At 34.6% G+C, this 26,579-nt stretch overlaps 1 protein-coding gene across 3 annotated transcripts; it reads right to left on the bottom strand.

The window, feature by feature from the left end:
* Positions 1–108: 108 nt before the first annotated feature.
* LOC128990829 (androgen-dependent TFPI-regulating protein-like) lies at positions 109–20,590 on the bottom strand. 3 transcript variants are annotated; one of them, XM_054413438.1, is made up of 6 exons: positions 20,407–20,590; positions 18,585–18,752; positions 10,533–10,670; positions 9,119–9,336; positions 7,359–7,510; positions 109–3,252 (listed from the first exon to the last, which is right to left on the bottom strand). In XM_054413438.1, exons 2-6 carry the CDS (start codon positions 18,750–18,752, stop codon positions 3,200–3,202), a joined length of 729 nt encoding a protein of 242 aa, XP_054269413.1. In that variant the 5' UTR covers positions 20,407–20,590; the 3' UTR covers positions 109–3,199. The 3 variants fall into 3 exon arrangements, with proteins under 3 accessions (XP_054269413.1, XP_054269415.1, XP_054269414.1); XM_054413440.1 differs by having other exon boundaries at positions 20,396–20,590; XM_054413439.1 differs by having other exon boundaries at positions 20,311–20,407.
* Between the last annotated feature and the right edge of the window lie 5,989 nt (positions 20,591–26,579).

A 26,579-nucleotide genomic window follows, 5' to 3' on the forward strand; every position in this document is an offset into this window, starting at 1 on the left:
TAGTTGGTATGGAATATAAGTGATATTTTATTTTAGGGAATCATATATAATACAGCCGGTATAGTTGTGAAGAAAGTTTATGCTGAGTATAAAAATATATGCACATATAACAATTACCATAACAATACAATCAATACAATAAAATATGGTACATTAAGGATTTAACAAAAACTGTAACAATTCTTTAAATTAATGAGGTAAAAATAATAACGGGGTTACATGTGAGCAAGTGTTCATCACATATTTAAAATCACAGATATGAATAAGGTTTAGTAACAAAAATTATGCACTTATTAATTCTTGTCTCCCTGACATATAAATACTGGTGTTGGAAATATATAATTTTTGTTCTAACTTTATTAATACATATTCATAAACAAATGAGCTAATAACCTGAAGGCCTAATGTATTTAGTCAGGTCATTAAATGCCTTAAAAAATTAAAAAAAAAATCTTTTAGTCCCAGAAATTGCTTTAAAATGTCCTCCTAGGTGTCTATCTTAACACACCAAAAAGCCTGGAGGGTGGGGGGTCAGGAAATGGCCACCATCTTGGATTTAAGGTGTCATTTTTATGTGTTGTGTATACTATATTGAATTAGGAAATTAATAAAGAAGATTAAATTTCCTAGAAGAAAAGTATGTAACTATTTCGGTTCAACCATTTACAAGATATAATAAATTTGTAGGATATCTTATTCATTTACTCCTTCAATTAGGAATAAATGTAAATTTGTATGTAAAATAAATGCTAAACAAAGCAAAGCGTATTCACATAAGGTCAATATAACGGATATTCATAAAATCTTGACCAAATTTCCAGCAATTTGATTTGACACTTCGATCATCAAAATTTGTCCAAAATTAAGGCGTTGCCGAGCTCACAATAACCGCATTATTTGTAAATAGTTTCTTAAGGGCGCGCTTTACCCCTGACGTGCAACCGAATGCAAGGGTTTGCAAGATTTCTGTTTTCACCTGCTACATTAAAGGTAGAATAACACCATAACAATACAATCAATACAATAAAATATGGTACATTAATGATTTAACAAAAACTGTAACAATTCTTTAAATTAATGAGGTAAAAATAATAACGGGGTTACATGTGAGCAAGTGTTCATCACATATTTAAAATCACAGATATGAATAAGGTTTAGTAACAAAAACTATTCACTTATTAATTCTTGTCTCCCTGACATATAAATGATGTTAAGGTCTCATATTAAAGAGGATGAAATTTTCTATAGTTCTTTGTTTCTATATTTCAATTATTTTAAATACACACCTTATAAACTTGAGTTGTAGTACAAGAAAAAAGGGTCTTTTCGACTAGCCTTAACTTAAAAAAAAACGTTTTTTTAACATTTGAAAAACGCAGAACTATGGACTGGTCTTTGTACTACTATAAGCCGTGCGTAGCCTATCATTATTAGTTAATTCTAAAACAGTAATCTTGGAAACGTCTGCAAGTGCTTCTCGCAGCGCTGTCCAATGGTGAAACATAGCTACTGAAGCCCGAGCTCAGATTTCCGAGCTGAGGTAAAGCGCACCCTCAAGGTCGATTCACACACATCAGTTACGGCACGTCACAGTAAAGTCACTTCAGGCACGTCACAGTTAACAAAAATATTCTTTAATGGATTTTCTATTGCGCTATCTACACTTATCCGTTGCAGTCCCGTCAGTCGCTCTACCGGCATCCGTCAGTCAATTTCAGATTTCTTTCCAACGATACTTTTTGATTGTTCGGACGCCTGACGGAACTGTTTGAGGTTAGAAAATAGTGTTATTGTTATTTAAATGGTTGCGTTTGTATTTTGAGTACTGTTTGTAACAATCAACAAGATGGACGATGATAATTTGATAGAATATAGGTTTATAAATTTAAAATTTGGACTATAAATTACTGTGAATTTTAGAGACGGAAGACTGACTGAAACCAACTGACGTACAATCGACTGAGAAATTGCGGATGCAACTGTGACTGGACTGTAACTGGACTGTAACGGAACTGTGACTGGACTGATGTGTGTGAATCGACCTTTAAATTGCAACTTTTTTGTGTGTTCATCCTTGCCTTAATCTTGGAAAAAAATTTATGATTAAAGTGTCAAATTACTGGAAATGTTTTCAAAATTTCATGAATATTGGTTATTTGACCTTAGGTGGCTGGCTTTGCCACGTTTAGCATTTATTTTACATACAAATTTACATGTATTCCTAATTGAAGAAGTAAATGAATAAGATATCCTACAAATTTATTATATCTTGTAAAAGAATTAAACAAAATAGTTACATCATAAACTTTTCTTGTAGGAAATTTAATCTTCTTTAATTCCCTAATTTTAAATGGCATAAAAAAGTTGATAGTTTTCGAGATATTTAGGAAAACCCTAAAAATGACACCTAAATCTAAAAACCAAGATGGCGGTCACTTCCCAACCCCCCACCTTCGGGGCTTTTTGGTGTGTTAATAGATACCTAGGAGGACATATTAAAGCAATTTCTGGAACTATAATATTTTTTTCATTTTTCAAGCATATTTTAAATATAAAATGACTGGGCTAATTGCCCTTAAGACTCAAAGTAGGTAACTTTTAAATTGTGTTTAATGTACCGGTAGTACATTTGTTTTATATATTGTATATTTTCATTAGAAAACATAGGTATTACAATATACAAGAATTGTCAGTATTTTTCTGAAACAAATTATTTTATCTAAATGTATTTTATTTATTTAAATTTATCTAAATATATAAATTTTACTATCTAAATTTATCTATTTGATTGAAATATTTGAAATCTCAACAAATGTATTAATTTTTGTATTTATTAAAAAAATTATGTGAGTAGGCTGTATAAAATATAAAGTTATAATACTGAACATAATTGAAATTCAAATTTTTTTTACCAGTATACTGGTAAAACAAAAGTTAGATTACTTAATTTCATATACAGTATCGCTTTGCTTACACCACAAATAAATATGATTCTTTATTTTGTAATGATCTGTAATTTCCGTTTCAAATGATCTGTAAGTAAGTATTAAATGTAAGTACAAATATTCTTTCAATCTAGACTATTTTTAAATAAGTTATAGCTCAATTAACTATTTTTAAATTTAGGTAACTAATTAGCATGGAATGAATGTAATGGAATGACTGTGTCTTGAAGTTAAAACAAATAGGTATCAATCAATTAGTGTTTTTTGTGTTTCTTCTTGGGTGCTTTCTTTGTGGCAGCTTTCTCATCTGAAACATTTTAAAAAGACTCTTTAGTGCTTAAACTTAAGATCAACACTTTAGTTTCAGTGTACAAGTTGTTTAGCAAACTGTTGGTGACTTATACATCATTGCTCATTTTCAAAACAATAAGTGCATTTGAATTAACCCTTCCCGGACGGGTGACTTTAATGGCCTGGGAAGGGCAAAAATTATATAATAAAAAAAAATTATTTTCATTATTTCTGTGTTTTTTTATACCTGTATACATCAAATTAATAACATAATGGAACATCTCGTACTATCTAAATAATCTTTTACTTGTTTTATGAATTTAAAAAATAGTGCGGATATATCCGCCGCCCGTCTATATCCGCCGGTCGTTGAAAATATGGCTGTGACAAGGATAGGCAATGAATAAAGAACAATATGTTATCACTTTTTCATGCTGCTAGACTGACAACCACTGAAGCTTTTAGCACCAACAGAGTCAACGTGGTGATGCATGTGCAACATTGTAGGGGTGGGGGAGTGCAGGAGGGGGCGGCCGTGTCGCTTTCAAGGTTGCAGTGGTAGCAGAGAGCGCGGCGAACTATAGATATCCCAGAAACAAAAGAAACCTGGGCCATTTCGTGCCGCGCAGGTTTGAAGGGTAAGCCACACCTACCAGGGCAAACCACGTGATCTTTTTATTTCTGCACAGGTTGTTTTGTTCTTGGGATGTCTATAGTGCCGTGGTATACCGAGACATCTGGGTACTGCAAAAACACTGACTGAAGATAAGGCGGATACATCCCGGATACATGCGGATCCCATCCTTTTCACCAAAGAAAAGACATAGGCAGATATATCCGCCAGACACGTCCCCAGAGGGTTAAAAGTATCCTTTGCAAGTTAAAAACTATTGTAAAATCGAAAAAGGCAAAAGTTTGACACTGAGTAGCAGATTACCATTCATAAAATCTCAGAAATAACTGAATATCTTAGTTACTGGTACAGAAAAAATTAAGTAACATCTAAAACAATCAATAAGTGTTTCACTGTATTAAGTTATAGAAGTTTACATTAATAAAAACCCATAAAATTTGTTTGGTGCCTCTTTTACCTTGCATTTGCCTTTGTCCACACATTTTACTTTATCCGAACAGTTTACTAGTTGGTGCCATTTACAAACTTGAAATATTTCATGGCTATCTAAACTTTGAATAAACTAGGTGGCGTTCGCAGAGGCATCCACAAAATTGAGCGGAGTCATCAAGGGTTTATGTTATATTGTTTTTGTCATACTGCAGTAAAAACAGCTGTTTTTAATGCATGTATTGCGGGTCTAAAGTAACATTTTTACTCTCTAGGGAGTAACAATCTTTTAGCCTCTAGGGAGTAAATATCAGCTGTTAACTGAGCTAGTCAACTAAGTTGTAAATTTCGATTGTAAACGATTGCATGTATCAAAATTACAGGTTAGTCAAAAGTCTGGAACCCCCCAGTTAACTTTTTAACGTGTTGCAGTAGGAAAACCAAACTTGGCACATATTTACAACATAAGAAATTGCTCTTTTTCACTTAAGTTACAACTTTGCCCCAGCCCCCAAAATGTAAAAATATTAACAAGGAGAAACATTTTAAATAACTGATAGCACATAACACATTATTAGGCACATTAACAAACATTGTTGGAGAAAACACACAAAATAATGGAGAAATCAGTATTAATGATGAATTAATGACATGTAATATTGCAAAATGTAGATTGCATAAACACTGTTTAAGCATTCAGATGTGTTATATCACAAAATTAAATTAGTATACAGTATTTCTCATGCTGATAAATTGTATCTCCTTCAGGAGCCAACTAAATCTAACTTTAAACATGTTTAGCCTCTGGATCACGTAATTTACTATAAAAAGGTTAAATACCTGTAGTACTGTCTGTGATCCTGGAATTTAGGTCAGCGACCCAGGTTTCGAACCTAAAGGTTCATTTTCAAGCTGGTTACCAGAGTTAAAAACACATAATCCTCTTCATAACTGTGGAGAGTCGTTATAAGACGCAAGACACGAACACGAAAACATTAAACAAAATTGGCCAATTATAATACTGGTACGGTAGCGTGCGTGGTGTAGCCGGCAAAAGATGAGTCATGACTCATGAGCACGCTACCGTACCAGTATTATAATTGGCCAATTTTGTTTAATGTTTAATGTTTTCGTGTTCGTGTCTTGTGTCTTATAACGACTCTCCACAGTTATGAAGAGGATTATGTGTTTTTAACTCTGGTAACCAGCTTGAAAATGAACCTTTAGGTTCGAAACCTGGGTCGCTGACCTAAATTCCAGGATCACAGACAGTACTACAGGTATTTAACCTTTTTATAGTAAATCTAACTTTGTCAAGTCCAGTGCTTAAATATACCCTCCCTGTTAATCATCACAACATATTTAGTCAATGACAAAACCACTGTGTTGAAACAAAGCACATAATTCAATTGAGTTTTTGGACATAAATACCTCAGAAGAATACCATCTGGCATTAAGAGCTTGTCATCATTTCCTAGAGTATAAATTTTTGTCAGTAACAATAAATACGTAATTCGTTCAGGCTATTTAGAATATTTGGGTTGATTTAGAGCAAAATTAGGTCAGGCTAAATTTGTTTAGGATGAGTTTCACTGTTTATTTCTGTCATTTATTTCATAGACCAACCATTCTTATATATAATACGTGAAGGTAATTTCTACGAAACACTACTCCTCCGTTAATGGACAGACTTTTACAAACAATGTGCAAAAATTAAGTATTTTATGTGTAGACGCCCCCTATCACCAATTCCTGTAATAAAAGGCCTCGGGCATTGCCCCACATGCCATCAAAATCCCAGTGTATTTCTTATGAAGAAAATATTTTGTTTACTTAAGCAGACAAATAATTTGTAATAATTGCATACTAAAACAGCTGTTCATAGTAAACACATGATACACACAAAAGCGTTCGTTTTCAGTTTCAATAACTGGAGTGGAGTGATTACATTATCTTTGAGTTGAAACTTTTAAGTCATCGGAAATTATGACTGTTATCCGTTTTGAAATAACGCCTATAATACTTTGCAATTGCTCGAATTCGAGCAACAGGGGCACCAGTAATTTATATTAGCCTAAATGCAAGCTTTGACTATTCCAAAGTACAATGGCGTAATTCAGAGGAAATGAATGGTGTTGGTGTTTTAAGTACATTATGAAGGTTTTCTGTAAATATGTGCACAATGGAGAAGTTAATTTGCGAACAAACCTCATAAATCATCAATTTTCTTCACTTTCTTTATAAATTCAACCAGTTGAGTGTTAAAACTTGATAGAATATATATTATATTTGTTAACATTTTCAGGTACTAATTCAACAAATCTATCTAAGAACCCCCAGATCAAATTAGAAACTTTATAGTGCTATTTTTTAAGAGTAAATAGTACATTATTTTTAAACTTAAAAAAACAAAATAGATAGTTGTTTTTTAATAGCTCCAGGTGGATGGTAAATATACATATTGAGAATTGTGCCTCAGATATGTGAACTACAATTTACTAACCAAAACTAACAATAAAGCCAATCTTGAACTCTTCAGGTTCTATTCGCTGGTTGAGAAAACTTTAAATTTTATAAATCTGCAGGACTACAGAGAAGTAAGGTACAGAGGAAACAGGCTTATGGGACAACCGTGTGCTTTCAACTCTGGTATGTTGTGCCGGAAATATACTTCTGACAAGCAAGGAAGAGCCCAAGCGGCGAGCACTTAGCGGAAATTCCTATCGCACAGAGCACAGGGTCTTCCTCAACCATGAGCGTTGTGTACATGAGGGCGTGTGAGAACGGTGTTGGACTTAACCCTAGACACTGGTGCTAGACACCATTTAAGTGTACCATGGACTGTATCCTTTGTTCCTTATACTTCTCTATGACAGGACCTAAAAAGACTTTGCATAACACTCAAGGACAGGTTTAGGAATCTTCATTGAGCAACAAAAAGTGTATAAATTTGCTTGTTCAATTGGTTGATTATGGTGTTTAATAGTTTGGTCATGATTAGTGAATTAGTTAATTAGGCCTATTGGTTAACTAAGTAACACATTAAAATCTACACTCACCCCAAAAAACTTTGTTGAGGAAGTATTGAGCTCCGTAGAGAGCGATTGCTAGAACGTATGTTGCTAAACAGAATGTTATCCTTAGGGTCCAGTTAAGGGTTTTAAACACAGGGTAGAGCCAAGCACCGCTCTGGTAATAGGTCAGCATCAGACTGAAAAATTACAAAAAAATTCAAATAAATAGTCAATCTGCATCTGACATATACTTTTTGCCATTAGCTTATCAACAACCCTAATAACAGACAAGCGGTGGCAGTATCTATGATATTTTATGGGGAAAATCACAAAATTATAAAAAGTCACATTAACTTTTGAATTGTAATTTTTACTGCATTGGGAGTTGTACCAATATGTACAGGGTGTCTATAAAAGAACTCCGGGGTTTTGAGGCAAAATATTACACTGAAGTAAAAAACGTATATACATGTTTAATACATGATTGGAAAGGTTACATTTTCAAGTTTTTTTAACAATTTAATAAAGTTCAATATGAGCGCCGTTAGTGGCACGGCACACATCGTAACGGTATTCCACCTCTTCCCATGTCCTGACCAGCATGTCTGGGGGGACGGTTGCCACACAATTGATTATTAGTTGCCTGAGATGGTCAACATCATGAATTTTCTCAGCATACACAAGATTCTTGATGTGTCCCCAGAAGAAAAAGTCCAACGGAGTCATGTCAGGGCTCCTTGGAGGCCATGGAATCGATCCTTTCCTTCCAATCCATCTGTTGCCGAGTCGAACGTCAAGTGCCTCACGCACACGCAAACTGAAATGTGGCGGTGCCCCATCTTGTTGGAGGTAAACTAAACGCCGAAAGTTTCTTTGTACCGTAACAACAGATTTAGTTTCTATTAGCCAGATAATGCACTGAGCATTTTGTTGCGGCGTCGCCATAGCGCGGCAATCCAGACAGCACTGACAGCCGCACTACGTTGTTTCAAGGTCAACGCTCCGTAGCGCTGCAAACTGTTGATGAAAACATTCCCAATCGGTATGAGTAAAACTTGATGAGCTACTCGATTCAGAAAAATTAACTACATTTTGCTATTTTCTACAGTTATTAAGATATTAATTTTTAAAATCCCGGAGTTCTTTTATAGACACCCTGTAGGTTAAAGGACCATAACAACATTTTTAATCAAAATCGATCGAGCGGTTTTTGTGGAAACCCAATTTTCCTGTTGTTTTATGGATTTTATAGATAAATCACCACTAAAAATAAAGATTTCTACCTAAATAACCAAAAGTTTCTTAGGATTAGTACCCACAAACCAAATTTCATCAAAACCCACAGGTGTAGTCTGTAGCTCAGTACACACCCACACACACAGACCACTTTTTTGTTTTCAGGGGGACCCAAAACAAATATTCCCACCCAAAACTCAAAAATAAAAAATTGAAAATAGAGCGGGAGAAAGTAAAAGGGTCATTAGACATATAGCCAAGGTGCCTTAAGATACACACTACAAAGAATATTTTTATATTCTCCCTTTAGACAGTGCTTAAGAATATATAAACCTTCTACAATGGTTAAGAGTGATTTGGATACACGAGGAGAGCTAGTCCTCTCACAATCGTCATACAAAACACTGGAACTTAATAAAACCAGTAGTGCAACACAGATTTAAACTAGTTCATTTATCCCTATAATTCGTGGGATCTAGCATTTATAATCAACTGCCCCCATCAATGAAGGACATTTCAAATTTAAGAAATAAACATTTTTGTCAAAAATACATAGTAAAATCTCTTACCAGACTGAGTAGCAGAGCAAGTACAGTGTAATTCCAAGCAGCGCAGGTTTGAATGAAGGATATTTATGAAAACAGAGATACATCTCCAGCAAGACTACAACTGAGGTGGTAGTGTGGAGAGAATGGTTGATCCAAGGAGGCAGGTACTTGTCCAATACTGTGGGGAATATGAGGTTGCGGTCTACGGACCAAATACCCCAGAAAACTATTGAGACCAACTGCAAAAAGATTAAATAATTAGACAAAGTGAAATATTAAGTTATACATCAAATATGGGTAAAACTATACATTTCAATACCGTGTTGTCGGAGTTTGTTGCAAAAATAAAACAATTAGAATTGAGAGACCGACAATAGGCGTAGTGAAGCTCAAATACAGTATAGTGTATGCTATGTACTGTAGGTTTAAGTTTTTTTTTGTTTACTACAGATTCAATTTCCTTAAATTTGTACATGTCAATACTTGATTTATTAGGTACTGCAATCACACCTTGAAGCTTGATTCGAACAATTCTTGGTATAAAAACCATGATTTACTTTTAACTTATTCTTTTAACCTTTCGAGCTTGGGAAAACACCCTCTGTTGAGTCTTATTTACATTTACAATAAATTCCCAATTACACTAAGCCTCATAGAAATCTATGCAACATGTATATCAGCTGATCGGAAACTAGGTAAGGAAAACAGGGATACCAACAGGTAAGCTGTTTTTTTTTTCATTAAAATCTGTCTCAGAGTGCTTTTTATTTGGGTTGCTTCGAAAAAAAAACCTGCTTTTCAGCTACGCTGCGTAGCCTACGCATGAAATTTGTACAATATGACGCTAAAAAAAGTTTGATCTAAAATAATTTATAAAACAAACATAGGCTATTTACAAAAAATTTGACAGTCACACTATCTGAGGGTTTATTTATGTCAGAAATTGTCTGAATGAACTAGATTCCATTTTATCAGCATTAATCTTTGACCAGTTTCCTCAGTTTATCATGAGTTTTGGTTAATTAATTTTCAATTCAACTTCACATAATAAATCATAGTAAACAAATAAATATTCTTTAGAGTTCACTATTTTTTTATATCGAGTGTAGGCCTACATGTTGCTCTTGTATATTGCTTTGCAGGTAATTTGATTTCATGGACCAAAAAGGTACAGAAGGTTTACTTGTTACAAAGGAGAAGTTTGTTCTTAATTAAGCCATTTTCACTACCACAAATACTAAGTCAACTATTTTAAAACCTTAGAGTTGGATATTAGTTTATAGAAAAACTGTAATTGCCATGGGTACCCTTATAACTTTTCGAGAAGGGGGGATAGGATACGGAATAAGCCCCAGTAAAAAGGGGGGGGGGGTTCAGGGATCCTCGCCCAGAATATGTTTAGAATTTGGGTACAAATGTTTAATGATATTCTTACCAAAGCCATTGGTGCCACCAGTACTGTGAAGAAGTAGTTCTTAAACTTATTTACTTTATCCTTTAATCTTTCTTGTCCTTTGAAAACACTCAACACATCTTCTACGAGAGCCACGAGAAAGTATATAGTTTGCAGAGTCTGAAAACATTAGCAGTAAATATGGCAATGATCATAAAATAAATTCTTATTATTCATTTAAAATGAATAATAAGACTTAACCTTATTCTTGATCAGCAGAATAGGTGTTATTAAATTTGCGGAAAGTAAATAAAATTATGTCTATAATAACACTTGAAACATATTTACACCTATGTTGACTCACAAAACAGTAAGAGTAAATACATATAAGAATGGTAAGTGGTGATCCCTAATTATTGTATATTCATAAGGAAGGACAAAGTAAAAATAAAATAAGCTAATAAATGAGCAAGTAAATTTTATACTACAGTTGTACTTAGAAACGTCTTGCCCTGAACTTCCGGTAGCCAATAGGATATAAGTAGGGATGCCATCGAGGTTCTTGTCACTCACCTATTGGTCTGATGATGATTTGACTATCCAATCAAAATCGATCACCATTTACCATTTTTAAATATATATATACAGGGTGGTCGCGAATAAGCGTTAAACTTTCTATTGGTAATAAGAGGAACATAAATGGAACTCGTAAACGTGGTTTAAAAAAATATATCTCATACACACCCCCAGAGATGACTTGTTTTAAGTTTTTTGAAAAAAATTGACATAAATGCAAAAACGTTGCATTTTTCAGGTTATTTTAAAACTTTCATCAACATTTAACTATACCATCGCGTTCTCCACAAATTTTTTTATAAAAATACATGTATTTAAACTTGCCTAAATCTGCATAGCTACTTAATAAATTGAATATACATAAAAATTTGTGTTTTTAAAAAAAAATTTAAAAAATACGTTAACATAAAACTTTTTTCAAAAAATCTTTTAAAGAGCGGCAAATACTTTTAAAAACTGCTCCATGATCTAAGCTTTCAAACAATACCATAAAACGTAATATTTGATCCCGACAAATGTCCGCTATTCAAGTTTGAATGGCGTAAAACACAGGTTACCCAAAACATTTTTACTACGTACTGTCGCGTCGTAATAATGTTTTTTTTTTTTAGATTAATTAAAATAGCACCATCTAAACGGATTTTGAAATCAGTTTTTTGGCAATCTTTTTCAAACTGGATGAATTAACTCAAGTATAAGGCCAATCTTATACCAATTCAAGTAAGATATGTATGATATGAAATTAAAAATTAATAATAATTCATTTCGTAGTAGAAAAATTAGTTTTATTATTTACAGTACAGCCATGATATGAAACAAAAAAAGACTTAGTCGTTTTCTCTTATTTACACTACTGCATACTTCACTAAAATGACAAGGCTGTGACCTATTAAACCTAAAAAAAAACACGATACAGATATTTGATAAACTTCAACTTAATAAATAAAAGTAGCCTTAAAATATGTTAAAATAAAAATATTACAGTAGTTGGGGATTAAACTGAACACATGAGACAAATAATTTAGTTTCAGGTAATAAAAATGTTCAACATTTTGGATAGATTGTCCAGACATTTCATCAAATTTTAATTAAAAACACAGTTAGCCCTTAGCCAGTTAGAAGTTGATCAAATATCTGTATCGTGTTTTTTTAGGTTTAATAGGGCACAGCCTTGTCGTTTTAGTGAAGTATGCAGTAGTGTAAATAAGAGAAAACGACTTAGTCTTTTTTTCTTTCATATCATGGCTGTACTGTAAATAATAAAACTAATTTTTCTACTACGAAATGAATTATTATTAATTTTTAATTTCATATCATACATATCTTACTTGAATTGGTATAAGATTGGCCTTATAGCTGAGTTAATTCATCCAGTTTGAAAAAGATTGCCAAAAAACTGATTTCAAAATCCGTTTGGATGGTGCTATTTTAATTAATCTAAAAAAAACATTATTACGACGCGACAGTAGTAAAAATGTTTTGGGTAACCTGTGTTTTACGCCATTCAAACTTGAATAGCGGACATTTTTCGGGATCAAATATTACGTTTTATGGTATTGTTTGAAAGCTTAGATCATGGAGTAGTTTTTAAAAGTATTTGCCGCTCTTTAAAAGCTTTTTTGACAAAAGTTTTATGTTAACGTATTTTTTAAATTTTTTTTGAAAAACACAAATTTTTATTTTTATTCAATTTATTAAGTAGCTATGCAGATTTAGGCAAGTTTAAATACATGTATTTTTATAAAAAAATTTGTGGAGAACGCGATGGTACAGTTAAATGTTGATGAAAGTGTTGTATTAAGTCTGTTCTTTTAGTCATATGATTTATTTGTGTTTAAATATCTTTTGTTGACAGATGATTTTTGGTAAACATGTTATTGTAAACATTGGTTTAGTTGGAAATAGAGTTTGTTGAAACAAGATGTGTGTTTAATATTCTTGTATTAGAAATAGAACATGGTGGCAGCTTAGTGGATTTTTATCGAACTGAAAGTCTAAAACCACGCATAATGTCAAGTAAGGGCAGAAAAAACCGAAATACTCGGAGGCAAAGGTATGAGGATAACGGTGAGGACGACGCCCAAAGTGAACTCAACTACGTTTCAGAAAGGGACTCTAGAAAGACTAAAGATGAGTCACGAGGTTTTGCATTGGGACATACGAACCGAGAAAATGATGCAGTTATGTATACCCCTACTCCGATGGTCAATATCACGTTACCAACTCCAGAAACGTTCTCTTTTACTCCGAATGAGTGGCATTCCTGGAGGAATCGCTTTCAAAGGTACAGACGGGGTTGCGGTCTGGATAGCACTTCCGACGCTCGGCAAATCGATGTACTTTTGTTTGTAATGGGTAGTAGAAGTGAAGATATTTTCGATTCGTTTTCCCCAAAACCTAATACTTATGACGAGGCTCTTAGGGACTTTGATGAATACTTTGTGCCAAGACGGAATATAATTTATGAGAGATCAAAATTTTTGAGACACAAGCAAAGGAGTGATCCATCTGAAAAATTTATAACAGATTTGCATGGCCTTGCGAAAACGTGTGCATGGGGTGAACTAAATGATGAGATGATGCTTCTCGTCCTCATTATTGGTATGCAAGATGAGGGTCTGAGTGATAGACTCCAGCTGGAATCTCAATTGACTCTGGAGAAAGCAATTAATACCTTGCGCCAACATGAGGAGCTAGAACGCCAAAAACGTGAACTTGCCAATACTAATGTTTTTTTTGTAAATAAAACGTCAGTTCAAAACGGTAAACCGAATCGGACAGAAGGAGTTTGTGACCAGAAATACATCGAGGATGCAGAAAATACAAAGAAGTGTAGAAAATGTGGTTATGATTGGCACGGATCACTGGCCGAATGTCCTGCTAGGAAAGCCAAATGTGACAAATGTTCCAAGATTGGACATTTTTTTCGATGCTGTCCCTACCGCAAAAAGTGGATGAGAAAAAACAAATACGTTGTTAAAGAAATCGAACAACAAGTTTCAGACTGTGGAGATCTACAGGTTCCTGAGATTTTCATCGGGAATATAGAAAACAATGACAGAGCCTGGGCCCAGGAGGTAAAAGCAAGCTGTGGAAACCAAGTGTTAGGGTTTATAAAATTTAAACTTGACACAGCCGCTGATGTAACCATGATTCCAGTAGGAGTTCTTGGTGATTTTATTAAGACTCTGCCTCTAGGAAAGTGCAAATCCCCTGTGTACAGTGCAAAGAAGAAAGAACGAATCAATATTTTGGGAACTTTAAGGCTGAAGCTTGAACATAAGGGTGTATCGGTTTATGATTATGCGTATATTTCTGAGGAGATCACTGTTCCACTTCTTAGCAGACGTTCCTGTGAAGAGCTGAACCTGGTGAAGAGGATCTTTTCTGTAGATTCATCAGATATTGACTGGGTTACTAAGTACCCTAATTTATTTCAAGGATTGGGAAATATGAAAGGAGAGTACAAGATAGAAATGAAGGAGAATGCAGTTCCTTATGCTATATCTACCCCCAGGGTTGTACCAATACCTTTAAAAAGCAAGGTGAAAGAGCAGTTAGAGAATATGCTTGAAAAAGGAGTGATTGTCCCAGTTAAACACGCGACTGATTGGTGCGCACCAATGGTAGTTTGCGCAAAAAAGAGAGGTGGGGTTACGATCTGCGTGGACCTTTCCAAACTCAACAACAGTGTGAAACGTCGGTTTTATCCTATTCCAAAGATTGAACTTTCATTGTCCGAGATCGCGGGAGCCAAGTACTTCAGCAAGATCGATGCAAATTCCGGTTTCTGGCAACTGAACCTTGCAGAGGAGTCTCAAGATTACACAACATTTATCACCCCTTTCGGGAGGTATAAATTCTGTAAGTTACCTTTTGGAATTACATCTGCTCATGAAGAGTTTCAGCGCCGTATGTCAAAAGCTTTAGAAGGGGCAAAGAACTGTTTAGTGCACATTGATGACTGTTTGATATGGGGAAGAACGAAAGAGGAACACGACGAGTGTCTTAGAGCCGTTCTAGAGAGAGTGCAAGCTAATGGAATCACTTTGAATAAGCAGAAGTCTGAGTTCTGCAAGAAGACTGTGACATTTTTGGGGTTTGTGCTGTCTAAGGAAGGAATCAAGCCTGATCCAAGCAAGGTACAAGCAGTTGTGGACTTACCAGCCCCAAGTAATGCTAATGAAGTCCAGAGATTCATGGGCATGATCACTTTTCTGGCTAAATTTATTCCGAACTGCAGTGAGATTTTAGAGCCAATTACGAGCTTGTTAAAGACTAAAAACGATTTCTTTTGGGGACCAACTCAGGAAAAAGCTTTTGTCACAGTGAAACAGATTTTATCATCAGAGCCATGTTTAACTGTTTACGATCCGGAAAAGCCCTCGATTCTTTCTTGTGATGCTTCAAAAAAGGTCTTGGAGCGGTTTTACTACAAGTTGAAGGAGAAAACAAGAAACCTGTGGCATATATATCTCGGACTCTAATGCCTGTTGAAGAAAACTACAGTAACATTGAGAGAGAAGCGCTTGCGTGCACTTGGGAAAGTGACCGTTTAAAATGTTTCCTGATGGGTAAAATGTATACAATTGAGAGCGACCACAAACCGCTTGTCTCAATTTTCAATAGACAAAATTTGGACGAGCTCTCACCGAGACTACAGCGATTCCGAATGCGTATGATGAGATACGATTATCGCATGACCTGGACCCCAAGAAAAGACCTTGCCATAGCAGATCTGCTATCGAGATGTCCTATTCCGGCTAATGAAGATGGCGAATTAACAGAAGAAGTGGAAGCCTTCGTCCATGAAATCAGTATGATTAGAATAAACACTACAGACGAAAATGTGACAAAAGTACTTCACTCACAAATGAGGGATCCAATATGTGCACAACTCAAGCTAAAAATTTTAGACGAATGGCCTGGAAAATCAAGTTTACCTAATGAGATTCAAGAATACTTTAACGTGAAAGACGAGTTAAGTTGTATTGATGGGTTATTGCTTCAAGGAACTCGGATGATAATACCTCATGAACTACGAGCGGAAATGCTTGAGAGGCTTCACAGTGGACACTTGGGAATCACAAAAACAAGGAAACGTGCTTTGGAATCCATGTGGTGGCCTGGAATTTCTCAAGAAATAGAAAGAAAAAGCAAATCGTGTCCAGTGTGTATTCAGAACTCAACTAATCACAGTGAACCATTGATTCCAGAACTTATTTTTGGAGGGAAAATAAGAGACAATCTTCCATCTACTTTGGTTGGAAATCCTGTGGAAAATAAAGACTTTTTTGAGAGGGAGAATAAGTACCAGTCGAAGTATAAGATGCAATTTGATAAACGACATGGAACGAGGGGTTTAAGTGAATTAGAAGAGGGAAGCATGGTATGGATCACAGATCTACGTAGACATGGTAAAGTAGTCAGGAAATTGAACGAACCACGTTCCTACCTTGTGGACATTGACAAGAAAACCATTCGACGAAACCAGAAGTTCTTAGTTCCTGCACCATACTACGGAGAAGATTGCATTCTTTCAAACTGTTCATCTACGGTCCTTAATTGTCCATCTAACTCACGTGATCGTCCAGACGCTGGCACAGTTACCCATTACGGAAGGTCCAACAAGATACCGAGGCGGTACCGAGCTTCATGAAGATGTAGACATCTTGAGGCGGGATGTTGTATTAAGTATGTTCTTTTAGTCATATGATTTATTTGTGTTTAAATATCTTTTGTTGACAGATGATTTTTGGTAAACATGTTATTGTAAACATTGGTTTAGTTGGAAATAGAGTTTGTTGAAACAAGATGTGTGTTTAATATTCTTGTATTAGAAATAGAACAGAAAGTTTTAAAATAACCTGAAAAATGCAACATTTTTGCATTTATGTCAAATTTTTTCAAAAAACTTAAAACAAGTCATCTCTGGGGGTGTGTATGAGATATTTTTTTTTAAACCACGTTTACGAGTTCCATTTATGCTCCTCTTATTACCAATAGAAAGTTTAACGCTTATTCGCGACCACCCTGTATATATATATGCAAAGGGTGATACAAACATGTTAGGTACCTAATCAAGAACAAAAGGCTACAAAAACAAGGATAATATAATGTAAATTAAATATATAGCCTATATGTTTCAAAATTTATTAGACATATTTTTATTTACTTTCAGTAAATCTCATTGCATCATATTATAGGGCCTACATATACTGTGTTAGATTGTGAATAATAATATTTTACCATGTAACATTGAATAGCATTTATTGAGAAAGGTTGTATTACCTTGGCACAGAAGTGGGTTTATGAGCCAAGGATGAATCAGACAGATCATGGGCTGTGTTACTATTTTTTTTTGCCCTATGACGCTAAGCTCTAGAACAGGATCGTTTTTCACTTCAGGTTAGACCAGGGGTTGCGGTATAATCACATTAATAAAATCCATTGGTGATTTTCCGGGATTTGAACCTGTGACCTCAAAAAACCAAAATCCTGCACTCTACCACTGGATCGGCTCATTCCCCTGTTTTACAGATCAGCCAAAATTTCTGTGTGCACGATCAGAACTGGTAGAATCTTGGCAAGGGTTTTTTTTCCTAGGATGCTAGGCAAGAGCCCGGGGTTTATTCACAGTACTTCAGACTAGAACTAGGGGTTGTGGCACTATGACTTAGATAAAATCCATTGGCGGGATTTGAACCCGGGACCTAAGGGACCGGCAGAGGGGGGTTGCAGAGGTTCTTTGGTAAAAACATCTGTGTCTTGCTACTCAGTGTGACTCACTCACCCCTATCGCCAGCACTGCCAATAACCGGCACACATGTTTTTAGTGTAGCTAGAAGCTAACACAGACATTTTGGCCGATCTGTAGGTAATGATTAAGATGAGCCGGTTCTTAAGTGATAAAATATGTATAAGCTTAAAAATCTTGTACTGTATCATATTTCATCGGTATGCCTTTTTCTGGCTTTTGGAAGTCTTTGAATAAACGGAAAATCATCCAATATACTGCCTTCTATATATAATTTTAATTTTTTTCTACTATGTAGTGAATTCACTGTATGTACTCTGGATGACTGAAGTTTGAGTACGTGAAACTGTTATGTAACAAACTGAAACTGTAAATACAAACTTTGATGAGACATTTTCCATCACAGTTATTAAATATTATTCACAACATTTTGGTATTATCATCACTATCAACTGAAATAGGGACACCACCTAGATGCGTATTTTAATCCAAATATGAGTAAAGGATGAGTGTAGAATGGAATGAGATGATCTGTGTAGCTTTCTTACTGACTTAGATCAGCTTTTTTTAATCAGTCAGGACCATTTGATTTACAGCCCAATGATCAGGAACAGCTATGGGTACTGTTTCGACCCATCAAAAAGCAAGTGACTTTTCTCAGGATTGATCAGGCAAAACCTCTATAGGCATAGCCCCTGGGATCCTATAATGATAATGTAAAGTTCGGACTCAAGCGATCAGAGAGTTGGTTTGGTACTTACAAAAGTCCAGTTCGTAAGATATCGCAGCGAAAACCTTTTGACGTGACGTACCACTGGATCATTTATCTCCTCAGGTTTGAACTCCAGCATGTTCTCTTTCATCCAGTGAGTGACCACCATGAAGTAGCCGACAACAGTTACATGATAAAGTAGACTTGTGACTGCCATCTGAGGAAACAAACATGCAAGGATAAACATGAAGGCACATCTCATTACAGTCGGGACCACGTAAGTTTGCAGTTGAGGGAGGAGCCTATTTACCACATGGTTTTGAATGAACCAATGAGAACCGTGCGGTGTTGCCAAATCTAATAAATACCAGCTGATTTGAAAATATTGCTTAGTATATTTTAATTAGTGTTGTCAACGGGTGATGTGGCAACGTCGCACTAGCCTTGTCTTGTGATTGGCTGCCACCAACTGCAAACTTACAAGGTCCCGACTCTAGTTATTTACTGACCATGAAATATTGTGAAGGGCGGAATAGAGAATCTATCTGCCCCTTCTACTTTTTTTTAGTAGCACAGAGAAGTAAGATACAGAGGAAACTTGCTTATGGGTACGACCGTGCGCTTTCAGCTCTAGTTTATGTTGTACGTGGAAATATACTTATTAGCAAGCAAGAGCCTAAGCGACGAGCATTGTGTGAAAATTCCTATCGCACAGGGTTTTCGTCCCACAACCCACCATGAGCGTTGTGGTAACCTACATGAGGGCGAAGGGGCAGTGTTAGACTTTGCACTAGACACTAGTAACAGTGATTCCTGGACACCAGCACTTATATGTTACATATGGTTAATGGTTATATGTTATATGGCCAGGCATACCTCCAAAGGGTTATGAAAGCATTTTTTTCTTGTTATTTATCATAAGGTAAAATGAATTCATGTTAAAATCAATACCAAAGAACAAACAAATCAATAAATTGATTCAGACTAACATTTTCTCATTATAAGTCATGTGATAATGTTTTACAGAGTTGTAATTGGTTGAAGTCTGTGTGGTCTATTATTGGACTAAAAACAAAAAGTTATTTGTACATGGCATAAGTGACATGATTATGAAGTTGAAGTGGACAACTAAAAGAAACTGTGAAGTGGACTTAACCACATAGGAAGTTTGTCTAATATTTTGTATAAATTACAAGAAACAAAGTTTGGTTTAGAGTCAGTTTATACATAATTTTATGTAGGCCCACATTTTAAAATTTACTTTAAAACTTAAATGATTTTTCATCATAGTAATAATTATATTCTCTCCATTAAAAGAATAAATCCAGCCAATTAAAATATATACTGCATTTCAATTTTGCAAAATTTATTTTTATATATGCCTCAGTATGGTATTTAAGTTTATTTTATCAATTGAGAATTTTTTACTGTTTGTATTAAACTCTTTATTTGAATTAGGTGCGTGTCTTAAAATAAACCAGTAACTTTGACTGTGTAAAAATTAGAAAACAAAAATCAATGTCCCCAATATATGTAACTTACTTATAACACCTTTGTTTTAAAATGTCATATGTACAAAAACTAATAAACAAAGACATATTGAAGGAATATAGGCCTAATTAAAATCAACAAAGGTTCTTTTATAACAGTGTAGTACATCTATTAAATTGGTCACAACTCATTGATGTGGTTGAATTAGAACAATAATGAAGTAAATTTTACCATTTGAAAAGACTTGTTCCAATCAAGATCTAAAACACTGATAATATATTTACCTGACTACGTTTGTAGATTTGCTCAGAAATTAACAGCACAGGTACTAGTTTATTGTAATTTTCCTTATCCTCCTACTAACCTCACCTGGAACTAACCTCGAAGCGACAGCAGTTCTGTTTCCGTTGTCAGGTTATGGTGTGGCTGGCTGGTCTTGGTCGTGGCAAAGTAGGTTATTGATGTGCCACTGCACTGCACTATCTACTAATACTGTAGTATAGTGTATAGTAGGCGAGTCTGAGTAGGCCAGTAGGCCTATCGATCGATCTACCAACTGCTTCTCTTTCTCCCCTCCACCCTCTCAACACGTTCCATCGTTCCATGGCCTAGGGGGGGGGGTAATTGTTATCAGGGGGGATAATGATAAGGTGACTCGCAAACCGGAAACTAGTCACGTGACTCGATTACTCAACCATTGTTTTTGTGGAATTCCGCTTACACTGATGGAAGTAATTTCTTTTCGTGTATTTTAATTGTCACGCCGAAGAAGTAGTTAACCCGAGTTGTTGTTTTTAAAACGTTCTTTAAACTGGAGAATTTGTCTGATTGATTAACTCAATGCCAATTGTATTTAAGACTTTTGAGGGTAAAAAAGGGGAAAACTAATTTTCATCATTTCACCCCATAAAACCCATTTTCAAAAGTCTGATCATGATTGCAAACTTGTTTAAATGGATGTAATGTAAGTTTACAGGTCTTGTACAAAAGTATAAAATCTTCAAAATAAAATCGTATGGTTTATTTTACTCGAGTTATCGTGTATATTATGAACCTTACATTAAACAACCGTTTTCCCCTTTTTCATTCAACCTCCGTTTAAATATCCATATCAACAAATTCAGGTCATTAAAAGAAAGCAGACCAGAAGACACATACAGGCAGAGTTTATCTATGTCTGCTGATTCCATAAATCAATTAAAAATTATTACTATCTACAAAATTAAAAATTTACTCTTGATTACTTTATGTTTGTAAAACTAGTTATTGTAAACAAACATGTGTAGGTACTGTAAATCAATTTTAGTGGAATAATTAAATTTTTTTTTACATCATTCATTCGCTTTTAAAACTGATGTTGTTGAGGTCTCTGGAGGACATACAAACGAAAAAGTAAGTCAGTCCCGGGAAAAGGTCTTACCATGAGACCTTCAGTAAAGCTTATTCCCTATGATAAATTCGCTAAAATTAACTTAATCCGTATAGAAATTATTAAGCTAGCGAGTATTCTATTCTATTTTTGTGGACGATTTAAGGGGAGTTTACATAACTGGTTAAGCGAGTGAGGGCAAAAGTTATATTTATACAGAGAAACGGGAGCGAGTGAAAGTAAACACAGATATCTCTGATTCTCTGGACAAAACTTTCCCTGAACTCGGGGAAAACCTCCAATCCTCATTCTTGTAGTCAACCGACGAGTAGTCAAGCTCGACTTGATCCTATACCCTTACTATAATGAGCAATGTATATGCTTGTATGTGAGCTATGTATGTTATGCTTCTCGTTGGTTTGCTTGCACAAAGATCTCGTTTATTTCGTATTTTATTACATCATAATTTTATATCTAACTAGCTGTTAACCTGTCCTACGTACGGGAATGAAGTAGTCTATTAAAAATGAAACAATGCAGAACTGCTAGTTTATACACGCATATAGAAAAATTCTGGCAGCTTTAATAGGTAAAATCATCTAGAAAATAGTTACTTTCGTTACGGAGTGATGAAAAAGTATATTCAATAAGAAAACTGTCCTTAAATTGTCATTTTTCAAGTCAAAAAGATCAGTATATATAACAGTCCACTCCTTAACGACTTGTTATTGTGTTGTATTTATTATTATTGTTATTTCGGTAAATCGGTCTACGGGGTTATTGAGCGTAATTAATAATTTTGTAATTAATGGTTGAATATGGGTAACTCATATGTTTACCCTAGGGACAGTCAGATATTGAAAATGAATGGGAACTACAAACTCATGAAAGACGTGATGGCAATTAAAAAGGAAGACAAAAAATATGCTGAAACTGACATCACAAAAGGGGCTATTGAGTGAAAATTTAAAAACGTACGTTTTCATGTCCCTGGCCTTTTACTTTGTAGATACTGGATTTGTAGTTTATTATTATGTGTTTTAATATTTTTTGGGACGGGGGCAACATGTTACACACATTTATTTGGTTTTAAATAGGTTCTAGGTATTTTTTTCGTATTTTTAAAGTCTCGAAATTCACGACCATGACGTGTCCCTAGGGTACATTTTCCAACTTTCACGCTGTTTTTAGACTAATTATTCATGCCGAAATATATAAAGCCATATTTTTATGTCATCAATGGTTATTAAACTTACAAAAAAGGAGGATATTATAATTTTATTGTCATTGCAAACTGACTACCATGACAAAATAAGTCTGTCCCTCGATTTGGCGTCACGACCATTTGGGAAAAATTTTCAACTTTGGAGCACGACAGTGGCAAGCCTGGCGTCGATGGAGTCAGTTGGTTTTAGAGACTAGTTTGGGGTATACGTCAGGATTGTAGTGCCGGTCGTTTCGAGTTGAAAGAAGGAATTACAAGATTAATAAAGGAAAGATTGTGTTTTTTGTAATTTTGGTGTGTCCATGACCGTACGTAGTCATTCGATGAAGTAGACATGGTGTTAATTTTTGTTTATAAGATATTTCAATTGCTAGATTAACCTAGAAGACCACTTTGTATCCTCGAACATGAGGTGCAGTGCTACCGCCAGAACAGAGCCAAATAACACGTAATTTCACGACCAAAGTTTCACGACCATCGCGGTTTTTTTCCCGACCAATCTAGCCTTATGGATTATAGTGTGTTTGGTCGTGACAATAACTTTAATATAATTGTAATTTGAACAGTTTAGTTCAATTGAAACACTTATTTTTATTATAACTAACAGTATAACTGAAGGATTGTTTAGAAAGATTTAGATTATTTCAGAAAATTCACGACCGTACCGCTTGTCCCTGACCATCACGTGTAAGTCTGTCCCTCGATTTGGCGTCACGACCATTTGGGAAAAATTTTCAACTTTGGAGCACGACAGTGGCAAGCCTGGCGTCGATGGAGTCAGTTGGTTTTAGAGACTAGTTCGGGGTATACGTCAGGATTGTAGTGCCGGTCGTTTCGAGTTGAAAGGAGGAATTACAAGATTAATAAAGGAAAGATTGTGTTTTTTGTAATTTTGGTGTGTCCATGACCGTACGTAGTCATTCGATGAAGTAGACATTGTGTTAATTTTTGTTTATAAGATATTTCAATTGCTAGATTAACCTAGAAGTCCACTTTGTATCCTCGAACATGAGGTGCAGTGCTACCGCCAGAACAGAGCCAAATAACACGTAATTTCACGACCAAAGTTTCACGACCATCGCGGTTTTTTTCCCGACCAATCTAGCCTTATGGATTATAGTGTGTTTGGTCGTGACAATAACTTTAATATAATTGTAATTTGAACAGTTAGTTCAATTGAAACACTTATTTTTATTATAACTAACAGTATAACTGAAGGATTGTTTAGAAAGATTTAGATTATTTCAGAAAATTCACGACCGTACCGCTTGTCCCTGACCATCACGTGTATGAATTCTATCATAGAAATTCAAAAAATTTAAATATCGTCATATTTCAATGTTTTATACACAAAAGAAGCACACCTCTATACAAACATAACGATTTTTTGGGTCTCAGGTACGTTTTTTCGGAGTTATACAAACTTAAAAAGATTTTATTGTTTTTTTTCAATTTTTTGAGTTTTTTTTATTTTTTTTTAGAAAGACCACATATACCAAAAGCTCAGTGGCCTTTTTATTGTATAATGGTCATAAAAGTAAATTAGTTTATAGCAAAACATAGCTATAAAAATAATATTAACTATTTTTAATATTCATTTAAACGTCTGTTATGGTCGTGACAGGATTTTGTGTTTTTCCACTAAAGATGCTCTTTTTTTTAAAAAATACCAAAGATATTGCGTTACCATGGACATTTTATGAAACTTCAAATGTTAATGAAATAAAAATAATAATAAAAGTTTTGAAAAAAGGGGAAAAAAATTTGCAAAGTGCTTTTCCTGAAAACGTACGTTTTTTAAATTTTCACTCTATTACGTTTGACCTAGAGGCAATTCTAAATATCCCCTCGGGCGGAGATTCTTAAATTTATTATAATTTACAATTTATGATACAAACAGAGATTGTCATTGTATCTTGTTTGACGAAATAAATGGCAGGAAAAGTTCAGCTGAAGCACATAATTTTTTATATAAGATGACACATTATTACGGGTCGCCGGAATTTTATCCCCGTGGAATTTTACCCAGTAGGCAAAGTTGACGTCACTATGACGTAGTAACATGAGTGGCCAAAAGTTTGTTCGCGGCCGGAATTTTACCCCCGCCGATTTGGAAGTCTGATGAAAATAGTCAGAGCGTGATTAATTAGATTAGCGATAAAACCCGGAATTTTACTCCCTGTCCATTTAACTAGCGTTTAGACAACTGAAGATGTAGGCCTACGTGCCAGATTTTTACCCCCTGGCCGATTTTAGTAATTAAATTATTGATTTTCTTATTTCTGTTTTTAATTAATTGGAAACATGTCATTATTTAGTAGCATATCTTTATTTATTTATTTTGTAATCTCAACTAAGTAAACAGAATTCGCTTTTTAATTTTGATGTTCGGGATTTAAGTTTGGGGCCAACTGTTGGTTAATAAGTGTGTAAAATAAACTGAGTAGCTCATTTAAATGATAATTGGGTGAACATTTCTGAACGTATTAAAGAAACAATAAAGCATATTTTGTTATTGTTACAATACAAACGAAAAACATTGTTTTACCACGGTTGTATGATAAATCGTTAAAGAAATCTTCGAATCAATTACCATTCTGATGTTTGTTTATACGTCATATTAATCAACAGTTGGCTTCAAAGATTAATTGGCTTTCAAAGATCGAATCCTGATACTCGAATCTCAAAATTAAAATCAAAAACCTGTTTGATTAGTTGATGTTACAAATAAATTAAGATAGGCTACTTAATAATGAAATGTTTATTATTAAACTTTAACAGAATGAAGATAATAATTAATCATTCTCACTAATTTATATATCTGGCCAGGGGGTAAAATTCGGGGGGTAAAAATCTGGGGGGTAAAATTCCGGGGGTAAAAATCCACCGGGCCGTACACTTTAGGTTTTTATAATTTGATGTGTTCTGATTAAATTCACAACCGTGAAAATATATGTTTAATTCCGCGTATAATCCATCGAGCTGATGTGGCGAAACTCAAAAGTTCGCGGTCGGAATTTTACCCCTGGTTTGTGACGTCACGTTTGCCCAGGGGGAATAATTTTTTGAGGTACTTGTTTGTATAAGTACCTCAAATAAGTGCTATAAATGTAAAATACGTCTACTAATCCTTTTTGGATACTCGTGGCGAGCAAAAAAATAACAAATTCATCAAAACAGCAAGGAAAAAGTATAGATCTTATAACACTAATGTATTATCCCACATGGATATCCTAGACCTACAACATTTTGCTGATCAGAATCATGTTAAACACCAATTTGAGCACTGAAGTGACAACTGTAGAGTGGAAGAAAATAAATAGTTAATGTTTCAGAAAGAAACACCACACACTGTCAAATTCAAATACAAAATCTTAGCTGAATTTCAAGAGATTGATGTTTGGGGGCAAGTAGTTATCAAAAAAAGGAGAAGAAAATAAACAAACTACAAGATCGTGGAGCAGATAAAAAACTGTCTAGGAGTTCCAAACATACTAGACATGCTAAGTATTCTTAATTTATGGATAATACCTCAAGAGCATAACACTTTCACCAAATCCCTTCCGAGTGATAAACATTCTAAGGCCATTGTTCCGTAGTAAGGAAGTGATAACGAATAAGATATCGCTTAAGATGTATAGCTTAACCTACGGAATAAAACAGTAACAACTCATTTAAATTTGTTTTGTGATTTTTAACATGTAAACTTAATTGTAAATTTATCCATTAGGCCTAACCATTAAAATAAAAAAAGCTTAGTTTTGTTCTTTTTAATGTATTTATGTGTACTATGTCCATCTCATCTGAAATTATTAGTATGTCCGTACATCTGGTATTAAAAGTATCTATATATTAATTTGAAACTGTTTTTCTTTGTGACAGCTATTTTGAGAGAACGGCTGGGCGTAGAAACTCGGTAGAGATGTCTAAAGAAAGGTCCTGGTCTGTAGATGAGCCAT

This window comes from Macrosteles quadrilineatus, unplaced genomic scaffold, assembly GCF_028750875.1.
Source record: "Macrosteles quadrilineatus isolate MER2022 unplaced genomic scaffold, UCM_ALF_1.0 Scaffold_3__2_contigs__length_128488019, whole genome shotgun sequence".
Lineage (NCBI taxonomy): Eukaryota > Metazoa > Arthropoda > Insecta > Hemiptera > Cicadellidae > Macrosteles > Macrosteles quadrilineatus.

Excerpts from the sequence above, each read along its gene's own strand:
- LOC128990829 (XM_054413438.1), bottom strand. The coding sequence starts at position 18,752 with ATGGCAGTCACAAGTCTACTTTATCATGTAACTGTTGTCGGCTACTTC. Across the intron at positions 9,337-10,532 it reads TGGTGGCACCAATGGCTTTG|TTGGTCTCAATAGTTTTCTG; the intron begins GTAAGAATATCA and ends ATCTTTTTGCAG. Across the intron at positions 3,253-7,358 it reads CCTCAACAAAGTTTTTTGGG|ATGAGAAAGCTGCCACAAAG; the intron begins GTGAGTGTAGAT and ends AAAATGTTTCAG.